General features: G+C 60.2%; 2 protein-coding genes across 4 annotated transcripts in view; one reads left to right on the forward strand and one right to left on the reverse strand.

Annotated features, from left to right (window-relative positions):
• Positions 1-1,519: 1,519 nt before the first annotated feature.
• On the reverse strand, positions 1,520-9,810 carry LOC307111254 (isoaspartyl peptidase/L-asparaginase-like). 3 transcript variants are annotated; one of them, XM_079790997.1, is made up of 7 exons: positions 9,315-9,810; positions 8,260-8,459; positions 7,072-7,214; positions 5,723-5,877; positions 4,106-4,224; positions 3,093-3,203; positions 1,520-2,699 (listed from the first exon to the last, which is right to left on the reverse strand). In XM_079790997.1, exons 2-7 carry the CDS (start codon positions 8,447-8,449, stop codon positions 2,494-2,496), a joined length of 924 nt encoding a protein of 307 aa, XP_079647123.1. In that variant the 5' UTR covers positions 8,450-8,459; positions 9,315-9,810; the 3' UTR covers positions 1,520-2,493. The 3 variants fall into 3 exon arrangements, with proteins under 3 accessions (XP_079647123.1, XP_079647125.1, XP_079647124.1); XM_079790999.1 differs by lacking the exon at positions 8,260-8,459 and having other exon boundaries at positions 7,072-7,332; XM_079790998.1 differs by lacking the exon at positions 9,315-9,810 and having other exon boundaries at positions 7,072-7,332; positions 8,260-8,387.
• Positions 9,811-15,610: 5,800 nt separating this feature from the next.
• GPSM1 (G protein signaling modulator 1) overlaps positions 15,611-16,422 on the forward strand; it is a 26,143-nt gene continuing 25,331 nt past the window's right edge. The window contains exon 1 of the mRNA XM_079789643.1: positions 15,611-15,682. The gene's annotated coding sequence lies outside the window, so the exon portion shown is untranslated. The remainder of the gene's footprint in view (positions 15,683-16,422) is intronic.

Below are 16,422 nucleotides of genomic sequence, written 5' to 3' on the forward strand. Positions count from 1 at the left end.
TCATTTACTCAATTCTCTTTTCAACATTTTTCTTTACAAACATCCTATATCTTTTACAAATGTTTCTTCAGAAACCTTACAACTTTCAGAAATAACCAGCTTTAGAAACCACTTTCTTTCTTCTTCAAAATGCATTTTCATGCCTCATGTTTTCTCTGTTATACCAAAACCATAATTCCTTTTCATAATTTTTGAATTTTTTAACCCTTAGAAGCCTTAAATGTTTAGGTGGCATGTAACGAACATTCCTCAGATTAGCAATACATTCACATTTTAAGAGATATTTCAAGTAAAACACAATGCTTGCTCATTAATAGATTCAAATCCATACTCTATATTTTCCCTAAGAGGCAAACTCAAATTAGACCCATGCAGACCCATGTACCAGGAGGTCTCCAGTTGATCCCGTCAGGGCACATGCCCAGGTGGCAGGCTCGATCCCCAATGGGGACCATGCAGGAGGCAGTCGATCGATGTTTCTCTCTCCCTCTTCCTATCTTTCTAAAAACCTAAGAATCATGTTTTTCCTTGGCCGGTTTGCCCAGTGGTTAGAGCACAGGCCCATGGACCAAAGGGTCCAGGTTCCTTCCCCGTCACAGGCATGTACCTGGGTCGCAGGCCTGACCCAGGCCCAGGTTGGGGCATATGCAGGAGGCAAATGATTGATGTGTCTCTCTCACATCAAGGTTTCTCTCTCTGATTAACAACAAAAAAATTACAGCTTCGTGAACGTGACCAAGAAAGGGCATTCTCTGTGGCCCCTAGTCTGCATCTTTTTAAAAAATATGTATTTTTATTGATTTCAGAGAGGGAAAGGGAGAGAAACATCAATAATGAGAGAATCATTATCAGCTGCCTCCTGCACGCCCCCCACTGGGGACTGAGCCCTCAACTCTGCATGTGCCCTTGACCGGAACTGAACCCGGGACCTTTCAGTCTGCAGGCCGACGCTCTATCCACTGAGCCACACTGGCCAGGGCGAGTGTGCACCTGAGTAGGACACCTGGTAAACATCACCAGGAAAAGCCCTTCTCCGCTGCCAGACTGTACGTACACCTTGGGAAGACCACCCGAGTGGGTTAGCAGGAAACGCACCTCTGCTGCCATCTAGTGTGCATCTTAGAAATCACACCTACGTAACGGTGGGGAGACACACCTCTGCTGCCATCTAGTGCGCGACTAGTGAATGACAGCAGGAGAGTTCCTCTGGAGGCTGCCAGTGGGAGAGAACAGGCAAGCCCTCCTCTGCTGCCACCTTGTGTGCACCTTGTGAACAACACCTGAGTGGAGGTCCCCAGGAAAGGTCTCCCTCCCACCCTTCATGTAGTGCACATTTGGGGGAAACCCCCAGGGAAGTCCCCAGGAAACGCTCGCTCTCGCTGCCCTCGTAGTGTGTGGCCAGAGAACAGCGGCGAGTGGGGAACCAGGAAACGCTCCTGGTGCCCCCTCGTGTGCCCTTCAGGAGTAACACCCAGCAGGCTTGCCTCAGGCCCTCACTGGACACCTGCTGCCCGGCAGACCAGGAGCCCTGCACGTTCTGGCCTGGACACAGGACTCAACCACACTGTTGTTCTTCCAAACGCATTTTATTAGTGGCCGTGGGGTTGAAGTTAAGCAGTTTCCTTCCAGAGAGGTAAGCCCTGCAGATCCGTCACCGCAGACACACGGCGCCAGTGGGAAGAGAGGTTAACGGGGATCCTCTCCACCCAACGCCTCCCTTCACCGTGCCGGCCACACGACCCACCCCCGCTCAGGGGCGGGCCCATGGCCCTGGACAGCACGAGCACGCACTGCGCCCCAGCCACCGCGCCGTCTCTGCACCGAAGGGCCCTCCCTGTGGAGGGAGAGCGGAGAGGCTGGGAGCCCCATTCCTCGCCGTGAGGACCGAGGGTCCTTTTAACGTCTGGAAGCATCTACGTTAGTCAGCGAGGGCCTGACCTTCCTTAGAAACACCCGTCTGCCTCCCGTGTCTTTTACCCGACGGCCTTCTGAGCCAGTGGACGCCGCGACACTCTGCGCTCAGCCGGACTTGCCCATCAGCTGCCCTCGTAGTGTGTGGCTCCCGCCGCTGTCAGACGCGTCCGCGGGCTCCTCCCACCTGCCCCAGGGCCCGCCAGAAAGTGCCACCACGACAGCCCGGGATGGGGGCGGCTCTGCCACTGGGGGCGGGTCTCCCGATTCCAGCTCCCTGCGCCGAGGTCGCGGTGGGGGTTGGGTGAAGACCAAGTCGGTTCCTCTTTCTAACCTGAGACCAGGGGGCGGCTCCAGAGCCGGGCTCCGGCCTCTGGCATCCTCGCTCGTGGCATTTTGATCTCACTGTGGGCACTTCTCTCATCGCTTCAGACTCCGCCCCTCGCCAAACATTCGGGTGGGCACTGCTCCAGGGGGCAGGACGCGGGGCAGACGGGAGGGCGCTTCCGGTTCTAGCTAACTGGTCAAGCTGAGCCTCCAAGGGCGTTACCTGCAGGCCGGCACCGGGAAGTCCTCCGGGGCTCAGGGCAGGTCAGCGACCCTGGTGTCGCCAAGATTGACACCAACGTGCAGCTTGCTGTCCTTGGCGGCCGCCCAGGCCATGGACTCCGAGGTCCACTGGGCCGCCCAGTCTCCCGCTCTGTTGAGCAGGATGACACCACCCAGACCCTGGAGCTTGGACTTCATGTAACCCAGCGCCGCCACGGCCGCCTCGTCCAATGTCCTTCCTGAAAACGAGGACAGGGTGAGACACGACACGTTACTCTCACAGGAATCGGTGGAACTGGGTGCGGCGGGAGGAACCGAAGCCCGTGGACAGCGGCCCCTGGTCAACGGAGTCCATCCGAGAGCTGCCCGACGGGCCCCACACGGCCGTCCTCGCTCTGAGCCGGCGCCCGCACCTGCCACCTGCCCTCCCCCCCAGCTCAGAGTCGCTGCTGCCCCACAAGGGACAGGCAGCGTGAACGCGAGTCCAGAGCCCGACAGAGGTGGGCACGAGCCGACGGTGTCAACCCGAGAGCCACGCCTGCAGCGCAGGAGAGAGGGTGAGACCCGCCTCCCTCTGCTCACAAACAGCTTCTGTTTGCTCGTCTCCAGACAGCGCGGCCTGGTCCACGTACCCTGTTCCACGTGGAAGAGCGCGAGCCGGGCCAGGTTCACCTTCAGGATGCTCTCCCCGTGCCCCGTGGTGGAGACGGCTCCAATGGTGTTGTCCGCGTAGCCCCCGGACCCTGCCAGAGAAGACGGGTCTACCTGAGCAAGAGTGGAAGCGTTTAGCCCGGCGGCGGGGCTCCGTGGCTGAGCGCCAGCTCTGAACCAGAAGGCACGGGTTCAATCCCCAGTCCTGGGCACAGGCCCAGGTTGTGGGCTCGATCCCTAGTGTGGGGCCTGCAGGAGGCAGCCGATCAATGATACTCCCTCACTGATGTTTCTCTCTCTCTCCCTCTCCCTTCCTCTCTGAAATCAGTAAGAATATATTTTTTTAAAAAGTTCCAACATGTAGAAGTTAATGCTACGTGTGCTAAGTCCCAAAGGTCAGACCAAGGTCAGAGGAGCATCCGTGCCTTGGGATGCAAAGGTGGACCCGTAGCGCCATGTGACCGCCCTGAAATCAGGATGAAGGGAACCTGGGGGTGGGGGGCCGGGGGCTGACCTCCTGACCTTTCCTGGGGCAGCTACACCAGGACAGTCAGCCCGGCTGGCACATGCCCCCCCCCCGCCCCCCCGGGAACGGGCGGCACCTGCTTCAATCCTGCGTGGAGAGCACGTTCCTGTGACCTTCGTGCAGCAGCAGGTGCCACTTTCGTGCCACTCAGACCTAGTAACTGCCCACCTAGCGCCCACGCCCGGGAAGAGTTCCGTGTAGTTAACCCTTCGGGACTAAGTCTGAGGGCCCTCAAACCGGAACGAGAGAGAAGAGGCGGCGGGTAGCTTGGGGGCAACCTCCACGGCCTGATCTCCGTCTCCCCGGCCCCCCACGTCAGCCCAGCAGCCACGCCCCCGAGGAACAGAGAGCAGCACTGCCCGCCCACCCGCCGCCCCCCGAGATTGGGTACTGAAGAGGGGCGGGAAAATCAGAGAACGCAAACCAGTGACGGGCGCAGAGGGGACAGGAGTCACCTGTCAGGCCTACCTACACAGGGTGTGTCCCCGACTCGGCCGACCATCTTATTCACGATGCCCCCGGTCGAGGTGGCGTAAGCCACGTCTCCTCTGCAGTCCAAGGCGACCGCGCCCACGGTGCCCAAGTCTCTGCCAAAGCGAACAGAACAGAGAGACAGCAGTGAGCGGTCACTCACAGTTAGCGGTCACGCAGTTAGCGGTCACGTTACACGCAGGCTCCCGGGCGCGCTCAGATCTCATTTCCCAGTGGGTGTGACACAGCGGGGCTGCATCTGGGATTGTGAATCTAACAGACACCGCAGTTCAGGGTGCACGGCGGCGCGCTCCTCAGAGCTAGAGCCCTCGGCGCCAGGAGAGAGGGAGACGCCCACGGGCACAGAGGGTGACGGAGACCCTGCTTCGTCTACGCACAATAATAAGCCTGGCCCTGGCTGGCGTGCTCAGTGGTTAGAGCGTGACGCTTCACGGTTGGACTCCTGGTTAAGGGCATGTACCTCGGCTGCAGGTTTGATCCCTGGCCCTGGTTGGGGCATGGGCGGTAGGCAACCAATTGATCTTTTCCCCTCCCTCCCTCCCTCCCTCCCATTTCCTCTAAAAGAAAATATAAAACATCCTCGCATGAGGATTAGTAAAAAAATAAAATAAAATAAAATAAAATAAAATAGCTGCCCTGGCCGGTTTTGCTCAGTGGATAGAGCATCGGCCTGCGGACTGAAGGGTCCCAGGTTCAATTCCGGCACATGCCTGGGTTGCGAGCTCAATCCCCAGTAGGGGGCGTGCAGGAAGCAGCTGATCAATGGTTCTCTCTCATCGTGGATGTTTCTATCTCTCTCTCTATCCCTCTCCCTTCCTCTCTGAAATCAATAAAATTAAAAAAAAAAAAAAAGCTAACAAGCGGGTCAGGGACTTAACACGGCGCCGAGGCCGCCCCCGCCAGGCCGGTGGGAGGGACCCTGGAGCCCTGCTGAGTGAGCACCCAGCGGCACCCACTGAGGCCACATTTAACACCCAGAAGGGCAGGTTCCCACGACTCAGCTTCTTTTTGTTCAAAGCCGGGAACTACCGAGTGACACTTGACTTATGTAAGAACGGCAAGGCCCTGGCTGGTGTGGCTCAGTGGATAGAGCATTGGCCTCAGACTGAAGGGTCCCAGGTTCGATTCCAGTCAGGGCACAGGCCCGGGGTTGTGGGCTTGATCCCCCCTGGGGGGCGTGCAGGAGGCAGCCGATCCATGATTCTCTCTCATCATTGATGTTGCTCTCTCTCTCTCACTCTCCCTTCCTCTCTGAAATCAATAAGAATATATTTTTAAAAAATCAAGTTATCAAACATTCGCCAAACATTCACGCTTAACGGACTCCCCAGACCTGAGCCTCAGTGGCACTTTTTTATTTTTTAAAATACTGTCATTGATTTCAGAGAGAGGGAGAGAGATATCAATGATGAGAGAGAATCATGGATCGGCTGCCTCCTGCACACCCCACACTGGGATCAAGCCCACAACCCAGGCCTGTGCCCTGACGGGGGGGGGGGGGGGGGGGGGCGGAGCGGGGATCGAACCGTGAACTCCTGGCTCAGAGGCCGATGCTCAGCCACGGAGCCACCAGCTGGGCCCAGTGGCACTTACTTCTGTTGGTCTGGATTCTGAGCCGCCTCCTGCTTCTCTCTCTCAAGGTGTTTCCTGCTTCTCTCCGTTACCAGCTGCTCCCCGGGCACCGCTGGGACCCCCATGGCGGCAGCAAATTCGGCGGCGCCCAGGCCAGTCAGGAGGCAGTGAGGCGTCTGGACCAGAGAAGGAGACACGGGGTTGAGATCTTGTTAACGGAGCCTAAGTGTGCGGCTAAGCCCTCCTCCCCGCTCTGGGAGCCAAGCCTCAGAAAAGCCAATGTCAGTGGCCCCCGCTTCTGTATGGGGGAGAGCCTGGCTCGGAGCTTTCCAATAATTAACACAAACCGGAATGATGGCGTATTGGTGGAAATGGGACCTACGTGTGGCCTTTTTTCTCATCCTCCCCCGAGGATGTTTACTGATTTGAGAGAAACACTGATGTGAGAACAGCGATCAGTTGCCCCCCCCCGTACATGCCCTGACCAGGACAAGGCTCCAGCTGAGCCACTGGCCGGGGCCACATGTGATCTTAAATTTAGAGAATGTGCCCTGGCCAGTGTGGCTCAGTGGATAGAGTGTTGGCCCCTGGACTGAAGAGTCCAGGGCTCGATCCCCGGCCCTGGTTGGGGCACAGGCGGGAGGCAACCAATCGATTTGTCTCTCACATCGATGTTTTTTCTCTCTGTCTTCCCCTCCCTTCCATTCTCTCTAAAAATCAGTGGAAAAATATCCTCGGTGAGGATTAACCAAAAAATATAATAAAAATTAAAGAGTGAGGTCACTCATTTGTGGAATATAATGAACAACATAAACTGATGAACAGAAACAGATCCAGAGACAGAGAAGCATCGATCAGACCGTCCAACCTCAGAGGGAAGGCGGGGGAGGGCGGGGGTAAGGGGGAGGGATCAACCAAAGGACTTGTATGCATGCAATGGACACAGACACCAGGGGGTGAGGGCATGAGTGGGGGGGATGGAGGGGGCAATGGGGGGATAAGGACACATACTAGTATGTAATACCTTAATCAAGAAAGAAATTTTTTTTTAAAAGTGAGGGAGGAAAAAGCAAGATTTTTTTTTAAATGTAGAGGGATTTTTATCTCACACACGCTGTGCACCCGCTGCTCTGCTCGGTGTGTGTTAGGTTCTACGTGTTGAGAGAAAGCCGGGCAGGACGAGAACGAAGTCCTCGCTTTGTTCTTGTCAATCACACCGTCCGGTCAGAATCCTGGCTCACTGGAGCGACGTGGCCTCACCCCCGTTCTCACATGTAGCTTGGAAGTGACCTCAGGTGTGTCCCTGCAGCCAGACCCTGAGGTCACCTCAGGGCAGCAGCGACGGAGCCGTGGGGAAAGGTCACCCTCACCTTCTCCATGACCAGCCGCGCGAGCCGAACGGGGTTCGCGACGCAGCGGACGGCAGACACGGCGCCCAAGGACAGGTCCTTTCCACTCATGATGCTGGCGTCCATTTCCACGTCCCCATTTGCGTTCAGGACGGATCCACAACCTGGGCCCACAGGGGAGGTGAGAGCAAGAAGGATGGGTGTGGACATGGCTTCTGGGTGTCCTCCGAGCCGCCCACGTCAATTCCCCTCCACTCCGGAGCCAGAGGAGCATTGATTTCACTGATTTCAGCGAGGAAGGGAGAGAAACATCAATGATGAGAGAGAATCGTGGCTCGGCTGCCCCCTGCATGCCCCCCTCTGGGGATGGAGACCACAACCCGGGCCTGTGTGGCTGGGTCCCCAGTAGGGGGCGCGCAGAGTCAACCAATCCATGTTTCTCTCATCAAAGCTTCTCTCTCTTCCTACTCACTTTCTCCCTAAAAAAATCAATAAGCATATTTAAAATAAAATAAAATAAAAAATGAGCATACTAATTTACCCTAAGTCAGAAGCCCACAGCGCACTGAGCTCACCACGCAGGTTTCTCGGACGGCTGTGTGGCACGCGGCAGCACTCGTGGTAGCTGCTTATTGCCCTAACGGGCTCAGAGCAAGAAGGCAAACACACAAAGATCCATTCTGCACGGAGGTGACTCTCTCCTGACCGGGGAGCTGGGGACTAAAGGGGGAGATTAACCCTAGGGGGTGATGGGAATGTTTTAAATCCTAAAAAGATGTCATAAAAAGCCTCCTGGGCCCCAGCCGGTTTGGCTCAGTGGATAGAGCATCTACCTGCAGAATGAAGGGTCCCGGGTTCGATTCTGGCCAAGGGCACAGGCCCGGGGTTGCGGGCTCCATCCCCAGTGGGGAGCGTGCAGGAGGCTCCCAATCCATGACTCTCTCATCATGGATGTTTCTCTCTCTCCCTCCTCTCTGAGATCAATAAAAATATTTTTTAAGTTGCTACTTATTCATATATTTAAAAAGCCTCTTGGGATGGGAATTCCAGGAAGCGGTTAAAGGGGGGAAAGATTTAGAAATCCTTAAAGCAACTTGGTCAACAGGAAAGAGGAACATGCAGCTCTCCCCCGGGCGCACCGGGTCCCCCACGCCCAGGGGTCTGGCCCCTCCGGGCGGGGCTCCGCCGGCCGTCGCGGGGCAAACGCACCGGCGTTGAACTCGGGGTCGTCCTCCAGGGCGGCCACCGCGCCCTCCACGGCGTCCAGCGCGCTGCCCCCTTCCGTCAGGACGCGGTACCCCGCGGCGGCGGCTCGGGCCACGCCCTGGCGCACCCGCTCTTCGCGGTCCTGGGAGACCCGGCCGCCCGCGCCCCCGTGGACCACGACCACGGGGTCCATGTCCCGGACCCTAGGGATCGGGAAGGCGAAAAGGGTCACTGCAAAGGGCCCGGGAGCACGGCCGGGGCGCCATCCCCTCGGGAGGCTCCGGAGGGGACAAGGTCCGGCTTCCGCCCAGGGGGGAGGGCGGGGTCACAGCTCGGGCCGCGCCGGGACCAGCGGGGTCGGTGGGGAAGGAGGCGGCGCGGCTGGAATTTTGCAGGAAAAGCCTAGAGCGCCCGCAGGCGTCCCGTGCTCCCCGCGCCGGGGCCTCCGCCTCCAGGGCGCACCCCAGCCCCTGACCCGTGCTGGGCCCCTGGCCAGGGAGGGGCGAGGGGAGCCCCAGCCCGCCTCCCGGGCCCTCAGGGCGTCCGGGTCTCACAGGCCGGGGACCCCTCCGCTGCAGGGTCCCCCGAGCCCCGCCAGCCATTTCTACGGGCACCCCTCAGCCGCGACTGCCCAGCAATGGCCTCTCCCGGCGCCCTCCCGCCTCCACCGCCTGCCCCGGGAAGGGTGCTGCCCGGGAAGGGTGCTGCCCGGGGAAGGGTGCTGCCCGGGAAGGGTGCTGCCCGGGGAAGGGTGCTGCCCGGGAAGGGTGCTGCCCGGGAAGGGTGCTGCCCGGGGCAGGGTGCTGCCGGGGGAAGGGTGCTGCCCGGGAAGGGTGCTGCCCGGGGAAGGGTGCTGCCCGGGAAGGGTGCTGCCCGGGGAAGGGTGCTGCCCGGGGAGGGTGCTGCCCGGGGAAGGGTGCTGCCCGGGGCAGGGCGCGCGCTCAGCGGGGCCCCACGGCGAGCCGCCCCGCACGGGAGAAAGAGGACGAGCCCCCAAGCCCAGGGGCCCTGCGGGGTCGGCGGGGAAAGGATTTAAAAACCCGTAAAACGAAACCTACTCGGGAGCCAGGCGGCAGGCGGCACCTGGTCTTCCGCGCAGAAGGGCGCGCACCGGGTCTGGGCGCACGGAGCCCGCGGCCGCTCGCTTTACAAGCCCCGCCCACGTGACCTGCCCCTCCTGATTGGCGCGCGGGCGCACAGTCTTCCGCGATTGGCCGGTTCAGAGGGCGGGGCGGGCCTCTGCCGGTTCAAGATGGCGGCCCCCAGGGGCGCTGCGGGTCAGGAGCTGCTCTCTGCCGGGAAGATGGCACGTTTATTCTCTCCGTCCCCCTTCTCTTTATTTAAGCTCTTCTCTTCAGGCTCGGCTGACAGCCGCGGGCTTTCCTGCCGGTTAACTCGAGGTTAAAAAACAAAACTCTGCTTGGCGGCCCTCTCCCGCCCCCGCCGCTCCCGGTGCCGGTTCGGTGCGGACCGGCACCTCTTTTTGAAGCGGCCGCTGAGGGGGCTCCGGCGCCCCCATGGCCGCGGAAAGCCCACGGAAGGAGTCAGGACTGAGGACAGCGACCCTGTTGACCCGCAGGGGGCGGGCAGGAGGTTCTGGGGTGCAGCTTCCGGTCCGGAGGCGCACACCCCGAGGAAACGGAGCAAAGCCTCCGGTGAACCACGGGGTTCGCCCAGGGGCAGGTCCGACTCCGGGGCAGACAGCCCCGCCCGTTGGCGATGGAGGACGCGGGTGCACCGGGCGGGGAGCCCCTGGAAACGGGGGGCCGCGGTTGAGCCCAGACTCTGCTCCTCGGACCAGGAGGCACTCCCAGCTGGAAAACGGCAACTGGGTTCCAGCTCCTCCGGCGGCTTCGTCGAGTTTTCTCCCTTCTGCCCTTCTCCCCTGCCCCGTCCCTTCACTGTAGTAAAGTAACGGGTGTGGGTGCACAGGCATTTGCTTTTTTTTTTTTTTTTAACTAAATGGCCAGTGGTCTGTTTTCATCGACATCAGATGGAGATGGGAGGGGAAATACGGGCTCTGTGGACACACCCCTTTCTCCGTGAGTGGCATGCAGCTCTGACCCTTATATTCCCGTAAGTTATTCTGCTCTCCGGTTAACAAAAAAACAACAACCTAAGAATTCTTGCATCCTTGTTTGATTGGAGAGTTTTAATGTTTTTCATTTATCATTGTAAAACCAAGGACAATTGTATAACTTCTTTTGTACGTAGCTGTGACATGGAGGGCGATCTGTCTTTAAGTAGGGATAAAGTACTCTAAAAAAAATGAATCCTAGATAGTGTTCCCTTCAAGTCAAGTGTCTCATTGTTTAAATAAACTTGTTTAGAATGAAAAAGAAAACAACAAACCACACACACACAAAAACTTTTCTTAAAATGTAAACCCTAGGAAGGTTGTCAAACCCATTCAACCAAAAGATTACATAGCAAAGTGACAAGAGGGTATTAAACACAAACATAAGCTGGTAAAGCTTCAGTTCCCATAACTAAGTTTCTTTTTAGTACCGGGTTAATATAACACATCATAATTTATAGAACTTTTGCTTTAGAAAAAGACTAACCAAAATAAGGTTCATTTTCCAACTTCGTTTGTCCTTGGGTGAGGTCAGCAAACGGCACAAATTGGATTTCCGCATTCAGTCTCCCTGAGTATGTTGACATAAGCCATCTACGCTCTGGTTAGGGAGGCAACATGCAAATCATTTGTTCTAAGTGCCTTTGGCTTAGGGAAGACAGGGTTTACCAGATGGCTCCAAATTGCTGTTTAACTATTTCAATTTCCCTATTCTACTCACCCTGGCTTACTGGCCTGTGTCATTTACTCAATTCTCTTTTCAACATTTTTCTTTATAAGCATCCTATATCTTTTACAAATTTTTCTTTAGAAACCTTACAACTTTCAGAAATAACCAGCTTTAGAAACCACTTTCTTTCTTCTTCAAAATGCATTTTTTTAAATATATTTTATTGAGTTTTTACAGAGAGGAAGAGAGAGGGATAGAGAGTTAGAAACATCGATGAGAGAGAAACATCGATCAGCTGCCTCCTGCACACTCCCTACTGGGGATGTGCCCACAACCAAGGTACATGCCCTCGACCGGAATCGAACCTGGGACCTTTCAGTCCGCAGGCCGACGCTCTATCCACTGAGCCAAACCGGTTTCGGCCAAAATGCATTTTCATGCCTCATGTTTTCTCTGTTATACCAAAACCATAATTCCTTTTCATAATTTTTGAATTTTTTAACCCTTAGAAGCCTTAATGTTTAGGTGGCATGTAACGAACATTCCTCAGATTAGCAATATGTTCACATTTTAAGAGATATTTCAAGTAAAACACAATGCTTACTCATTAATAGATTCAAATCCATCCTCTATATTTTCCCTAAGAGGCAAACTCAAATTAATGTTTCAGTATCCTGTTACTTCCAAATATTTAGATGTTTATTCTTTAACCCAGCAAGGCTCCAAAGCCTGTAAGTTATCTATGACGTTGGGGAGTTATGTGTCGGCCTAGGAGGGGGAGGACAGGGCGGGAGGAGGGAGCAGGACCCACAGCCCATTCCCAGGCCTCCGGCTGCTTGGGTTCAAAACCGCCACACGTTTCCTTAGCGACAACCCGCTAAGGTGTGGGGGACGCTGCTGTGGCCTCTGTGCCGGGCCCCGGGCCACTTGTTCTGCCGTGGTGAGCCTTATGTCAGCCGTGGGTTTCTGCCTCTCTTACCTTTATGCACAGACCTTCTGAGCCTCTTTATCAGCTCTTCTGCAGGTCTCTCCTTCTAGTTCTCTAACTTTGACCTTTTCTTGAGATGTCAGGCTGGCTATTGGTGACAAAATGTAATTTTTAGTATTTCTTGGCCCAACAGGTCCTCGGGGTCTGGCCCAGCGAACTTTCTCATTTGACCTTTTAGTCTTGGTCGAAGCCGGAGGCCCTTCTTTGCCCTGCTGGACAGGGAAGGCGCGGAGAGGCGTGGAGCCAGAGGCGTCGGCTGCGCCGACTGCGCAAGAGCCCGACGTAGAAACTGGACTTAGGCCCCTGCACCTGCCTGGAGCTGGGCCAGGCAGGGGTCAGCCCCAGGCGCCGGCAGGTCGGTGCTGGTGCAGGTGCGGGTGTCTCAGCCACGGCGCCCCCTGCGGAGCTGGGGCCTCACAGGGCCTCACTCCACAGGCCTCCAAAGGGGGGGAGATGGGGGGAGCAGCCCAGAGACGGGCCGGGCCGGGGCCCAGCTTGTGAGCCGCTGAGCTCACAGGTGCCTCAGCCAGCTCCCTGTCTAATCTGTCCGTCCCTCTCCGTCTGTCTCTCTGGCAGGCTTGTCTCTCTCTTTCTCTTCACCTTTCTCTTGCTCTCTCTGTCTCTCTGTCTCTCTCTGCCTTTCCCCCTCCCCACTCTGTCTCTCCCCCTCTCTGTCTCTGCCTCTCTAGGACTCACACTGGTGCAGCCTGCCAGGCCTGGGGGCGCAGAGGGTGGGGTGGGGCAGGGATCTTGGTCACACAGGCCAGGACCAGCCCCACAGACCACCCTGCCAGGACAGGTTCGCGTGCGTCCTGCCTCCTTCCCTCAGGCCCAGGGTCAGCCACTGGGGAGAGGTGGCCGCTGCCAGCCAGCGCCCAGGAATGCTGCGGGCCAGGTGGCACGGGTGGCACGGGCGGCACGAGGCCTCCGCAGCCTCCGGCTGTTTCCTGGGCGAGTCACCTCCCGGGGAGGCGCTAGGCCGCTTCCTGGGGCGCCGCAGCCCACGCCCGTGGACCCTGCCGGTCTCTGGCAACCCCCCCCCTTCCAGGGACTTGGAGGCCCCCAAGGAGAGGAACTGTCTGTGGGTGACCCAAGGGGGCCTCGGGACAATGGGGGGCACACGCTCCCCAAACTGTGCCGAAGAAGACGTTTTTCTCAGGGAAACGAGCTTATTGGAAACAGCGCTAAACCTGAGGGCTCCTTTTCCTTCAGCCAGGGCACTTGTGTATGCCTTCCCCCCCCACCGCCTCCATCCCCCTCTTCCTCCCTCCTCCTCCCCCCTCCTTCCCCCTCCCCCTCCCCCTCCTCCTTTCCTCCCTCCTCCCCTTCCTCCTCCCCCTCCCTCCTCCTCCTCCCGCTCCTCCTTTTCTCCCTCCTTCCCCTCCTCTTCCCCCCTCCTCCCCATCCCCCTCCTCCTTTTCCCCGTCCTCCCCCCTCCTCCTCCCCCACATCCACCTCCTCCTTTCTCCTCCTCTTCTTCCTCCTCCTCCTCCTCCCTCTCCCCTTCCTCCTCCCCCTCCTCCTCCTCCCTGTCCACCTCTTTCCTCCCCAGTTTGGGATCCACGCAGAGGTTGGCCAGGACCCCTCAGGTCCTGGTGGCACCTGGTGGTGGGTGGGGTCCTAGCTGCCACTGGGCCTTGTGGGAGGGGCTCCAGGAAGGTGGGCGCAGGAAGAAGGCGTTTCTGGGAGGAGTGGGCTCCGAGCCACAGCACCAGCCTGGGGACCTCCTCGCCCCCCCAGCCCTGGCCGGTGACCTCAGGGGGCCTGGCCACCTTGCCCTGGCCTGGTCCCGGTCCAAGGCCCACACCGGCCTGGGGCCGCCTCTCTAGGTGCCCAGGCCTCCCCTTCCCGTGGCACAGCAGGAGCCCCGCGCCTGGCCACCCACCCCTGCCAGGCTCCAGGGTCAGGCCCGGGAGGGCGAGTCAGGAAACGGGGCGAGCCTGGCGCCCGGGCGCTGCCGAGGCGGGAAGCGGGCGCTGGGCGAGGCGCAGGCACGCGGTGCCCTCGGGTAGGTGGCGCGGCTGACGCGTCCCCGGAGCAGGTCCTGGTGCTGACACCGCCCGTTGGCACTCAGATGGCGCGGGCGGGCGGGCGGGGAGGTGCTGCCTCCGGGAGGTCCCGCGTCACCACCTGCACCCCCTCCTTCCTGCTCCGGGCCGGGCCGGGCCCGCGGCTGGCGGACGGGGGCAGGGTCCTCTCTAAGGCTCCTCTGGGATGAGGCCCAGCGAGGGTCTCGCGGCCTCCCCAGGACCCCCCGTTCCCAGGGGGGCACTCTGCCCAGGCTGGTGCATGAAGCTCGGGGCGATTTACAAGGAGAATGTGAGGGGTCCAGGGGTGTCCAGGCGGTGAGTGGCCCCAGGCTGGGGAAGAGCAGCGGGGAGGGGGAGCAGAGTAAATGGGGGGCGGCTGGGGGGGCCAGCACCAGGGGGAGGCAGCAGTGATGGAGGGTGAGTGCCCCCTCTGCCAGATGTCACCCAGGAGCCCCCACCCTCCGTGGACAGAGCTGCGATCACGCTCACCTGGGCGGCCATGGGGGCAGCGCCATGTCCCTGGGCCCCCCCCACACACACACACCTTCCTTTGGGGCTTGTCTTGCTGAGCGTCAGATCTCCAGATGCGAGTGCTGTGGGCGGGGAGTCCCGGTCCAGCTAGAGCTGCCAGCAGGGGCCCAGGGGCCGGGGCCATTGCGGGGCAGCATGGGCCAGCAGCTGGCATCCGAGCTCCTACTGTGCGCCGGGCTCAGCACCGCCCAGACCCCTGACCCTTCGCAGCCCCTGTCAGACGGGCTGTGGAGCCCTAGTTACAGGCGGCAGAACCGAGGCTCAGAGAGGGAAGGCAACGTGTGCTGGTCACACAGCTGCGGGGACGGGTGGCCTGCATCCTGCTCGGCCTGCCTCAGAGTCTGAGCCTCGGTCGGCTCATGCACAGCCCCCCCCCCCCCCCCCCCCCGAGAGTCCTGGCTCTCCTAGCCCAGGGACCCCAGCGCCCTAGTCTCCCTGCTTCAAGGAAGGAAGAAAAAGCACCCTCTCCCTGCGGTGACAGCTACAGGCCACCGAGCGTCCCCTCAGTCCGCCATTCGGGGCTCATCTCTATGGGGCCTTCTTGCCCAGGCCCCCGGCCACACGCAGGGTCCATGTAGGAGGCCGCCGCAGGGGCCTGGCCGAGGGGGGCCCGGGGCGGCCCCTGCCCTTGCAAAGGGGCAGGCCTGGGGCTGTCACAGACCAGGGGGAGCCCCCGCTCCGCTGTACCACCCACCCGCAGGGGCCAGTTGGCGGCAGCGGCCAAGGCCAAGGCCAGGAGCAAGGCCGTGCCCAGCTCCTGCGGTTATCGGGGGAGGGCGCCGGCTCCGGGCACAGATGGTTCTCATTGCTGCCGCCTCTTCCTCAGAAAAACAAGCCAGCCCGCCAGGCCGTGCTTTATCGTGGGTTCATTTCCACCCCTCTCCCTCTTCCTTGGCCTGAGCCGCGGCCGTGGGCTGCGTCCTGCCTGCGGTCTGGCTGGGAGGCGGCGGCGGCGTTTTTTCTGACCTGGGGCCGCTCTCCGGGGAGGGGCTGGACGCTGGGGGATGGGGGGGGAGTAGCCCCTTTCCCGCTCCGGGACTTGTCTCCATCCCGCCTGGTCACAGCGACTCTCCAGGGTTTGGGGTCTCCTGGCGGCACCGGGAAGGTTGGCAACGAGGAGGGAGCAGGAGGTGAGACCCACAGGTGCCCGCTGTGCCCAGGAGCCGGCCCTGCCCCTGACTGGAGGGGAGGACGCCTGAGCGGGGCCGAGCCCGGGCCAGGGCGGGCGGCTGTGAGGCGGCATCTCACAGGGGCCTCAGGAATTCCGAGCAGGAGGCGGCCCAGTGCCCACACCACCCGGCCCCCCCAGCCAGGGCCCTCCCTGCGTCCCCCCGTCTCCCCAGGCCCCCCAGCCAGGGCCCCCCCTGCATCCCCCCAGTCTCCCCAGGCCCCCCAGCCAGGGCCCTCCCTGCATCCCCCCCAGTCTCCCCAGGCCCCCCAGCCAGGGCCCCCCCTGCATCCCCCCAGTCTCCCCAGGCCCCCAGCCAGGGCCCTCCCTGCATCCCCCCCAGTCTCCCCAGGCCCCCCAGCCAGGGCCCTCCCTGCATCCCCCCAGTCTCCCCAGGCCTCCCAGCCAGGGCCCCCCCTGCGTCCCCCCGAGTCTCCCCAGCCCCCCACAGGGCCCTCCCTGCGTCCCCCCGAGTCTCCCAGGCCCCCCAGCCAGGGCCCTCCCTGCGTCCCCCAAGTCTCCCCAGGCCCCCCCTGAGTCCCCCCGAGTCTCCCCGGCCCCCCAGCCAGGGCCCCCCTGCATCCCCCGAGGCTCCCAGGCCCCCAGCCAGGGCCCTCCCTGCCTCCCCTGAGTCTCCCCGGCCCCCACGGCAGGGACGGAGGGTAGGAGGGCTACGTGGCCACTGCAGGGCTCGAGTCTGGG

This window comes from Cnephaeus nilssonii, assembly GCF_951640355.1.
Source record: "Cnephaeus nilssonii genome assembly, chromosome: 14".
In the NCBI taxonomy this organism is placed as follows: domain Eukaryota; kingdom Metazoa; phylum Chordata; class Mammalia; order Chiroptera; family Vespertilionidae; genus Cnephaeus; species Cnephaeus nilssonii.

Coding starts and splice junctions, on each gene's coding strand:
- LOC307111254 (XM_079790997.1), bottom strand. CDS start 8,449: ATGGACCCCGTGGTCGTGGTCCACGGGGGCGCGGGCGGCCGGGTCTCC. Junction 4,225..5,722: donor CAGAATCCAGACCAACAGAA/GTAAGTGCCACT, acceptor TCGCTTTGGCAG/AGACTTGGGCACCGTGGGCG. Junction 2,700..3,092: donor GCTCTTCCACGTGGAACAGG/GTACGTGGACCA, acceptor CCTCGTTTTCAG/GAAGGACATTGGACGAGGCG.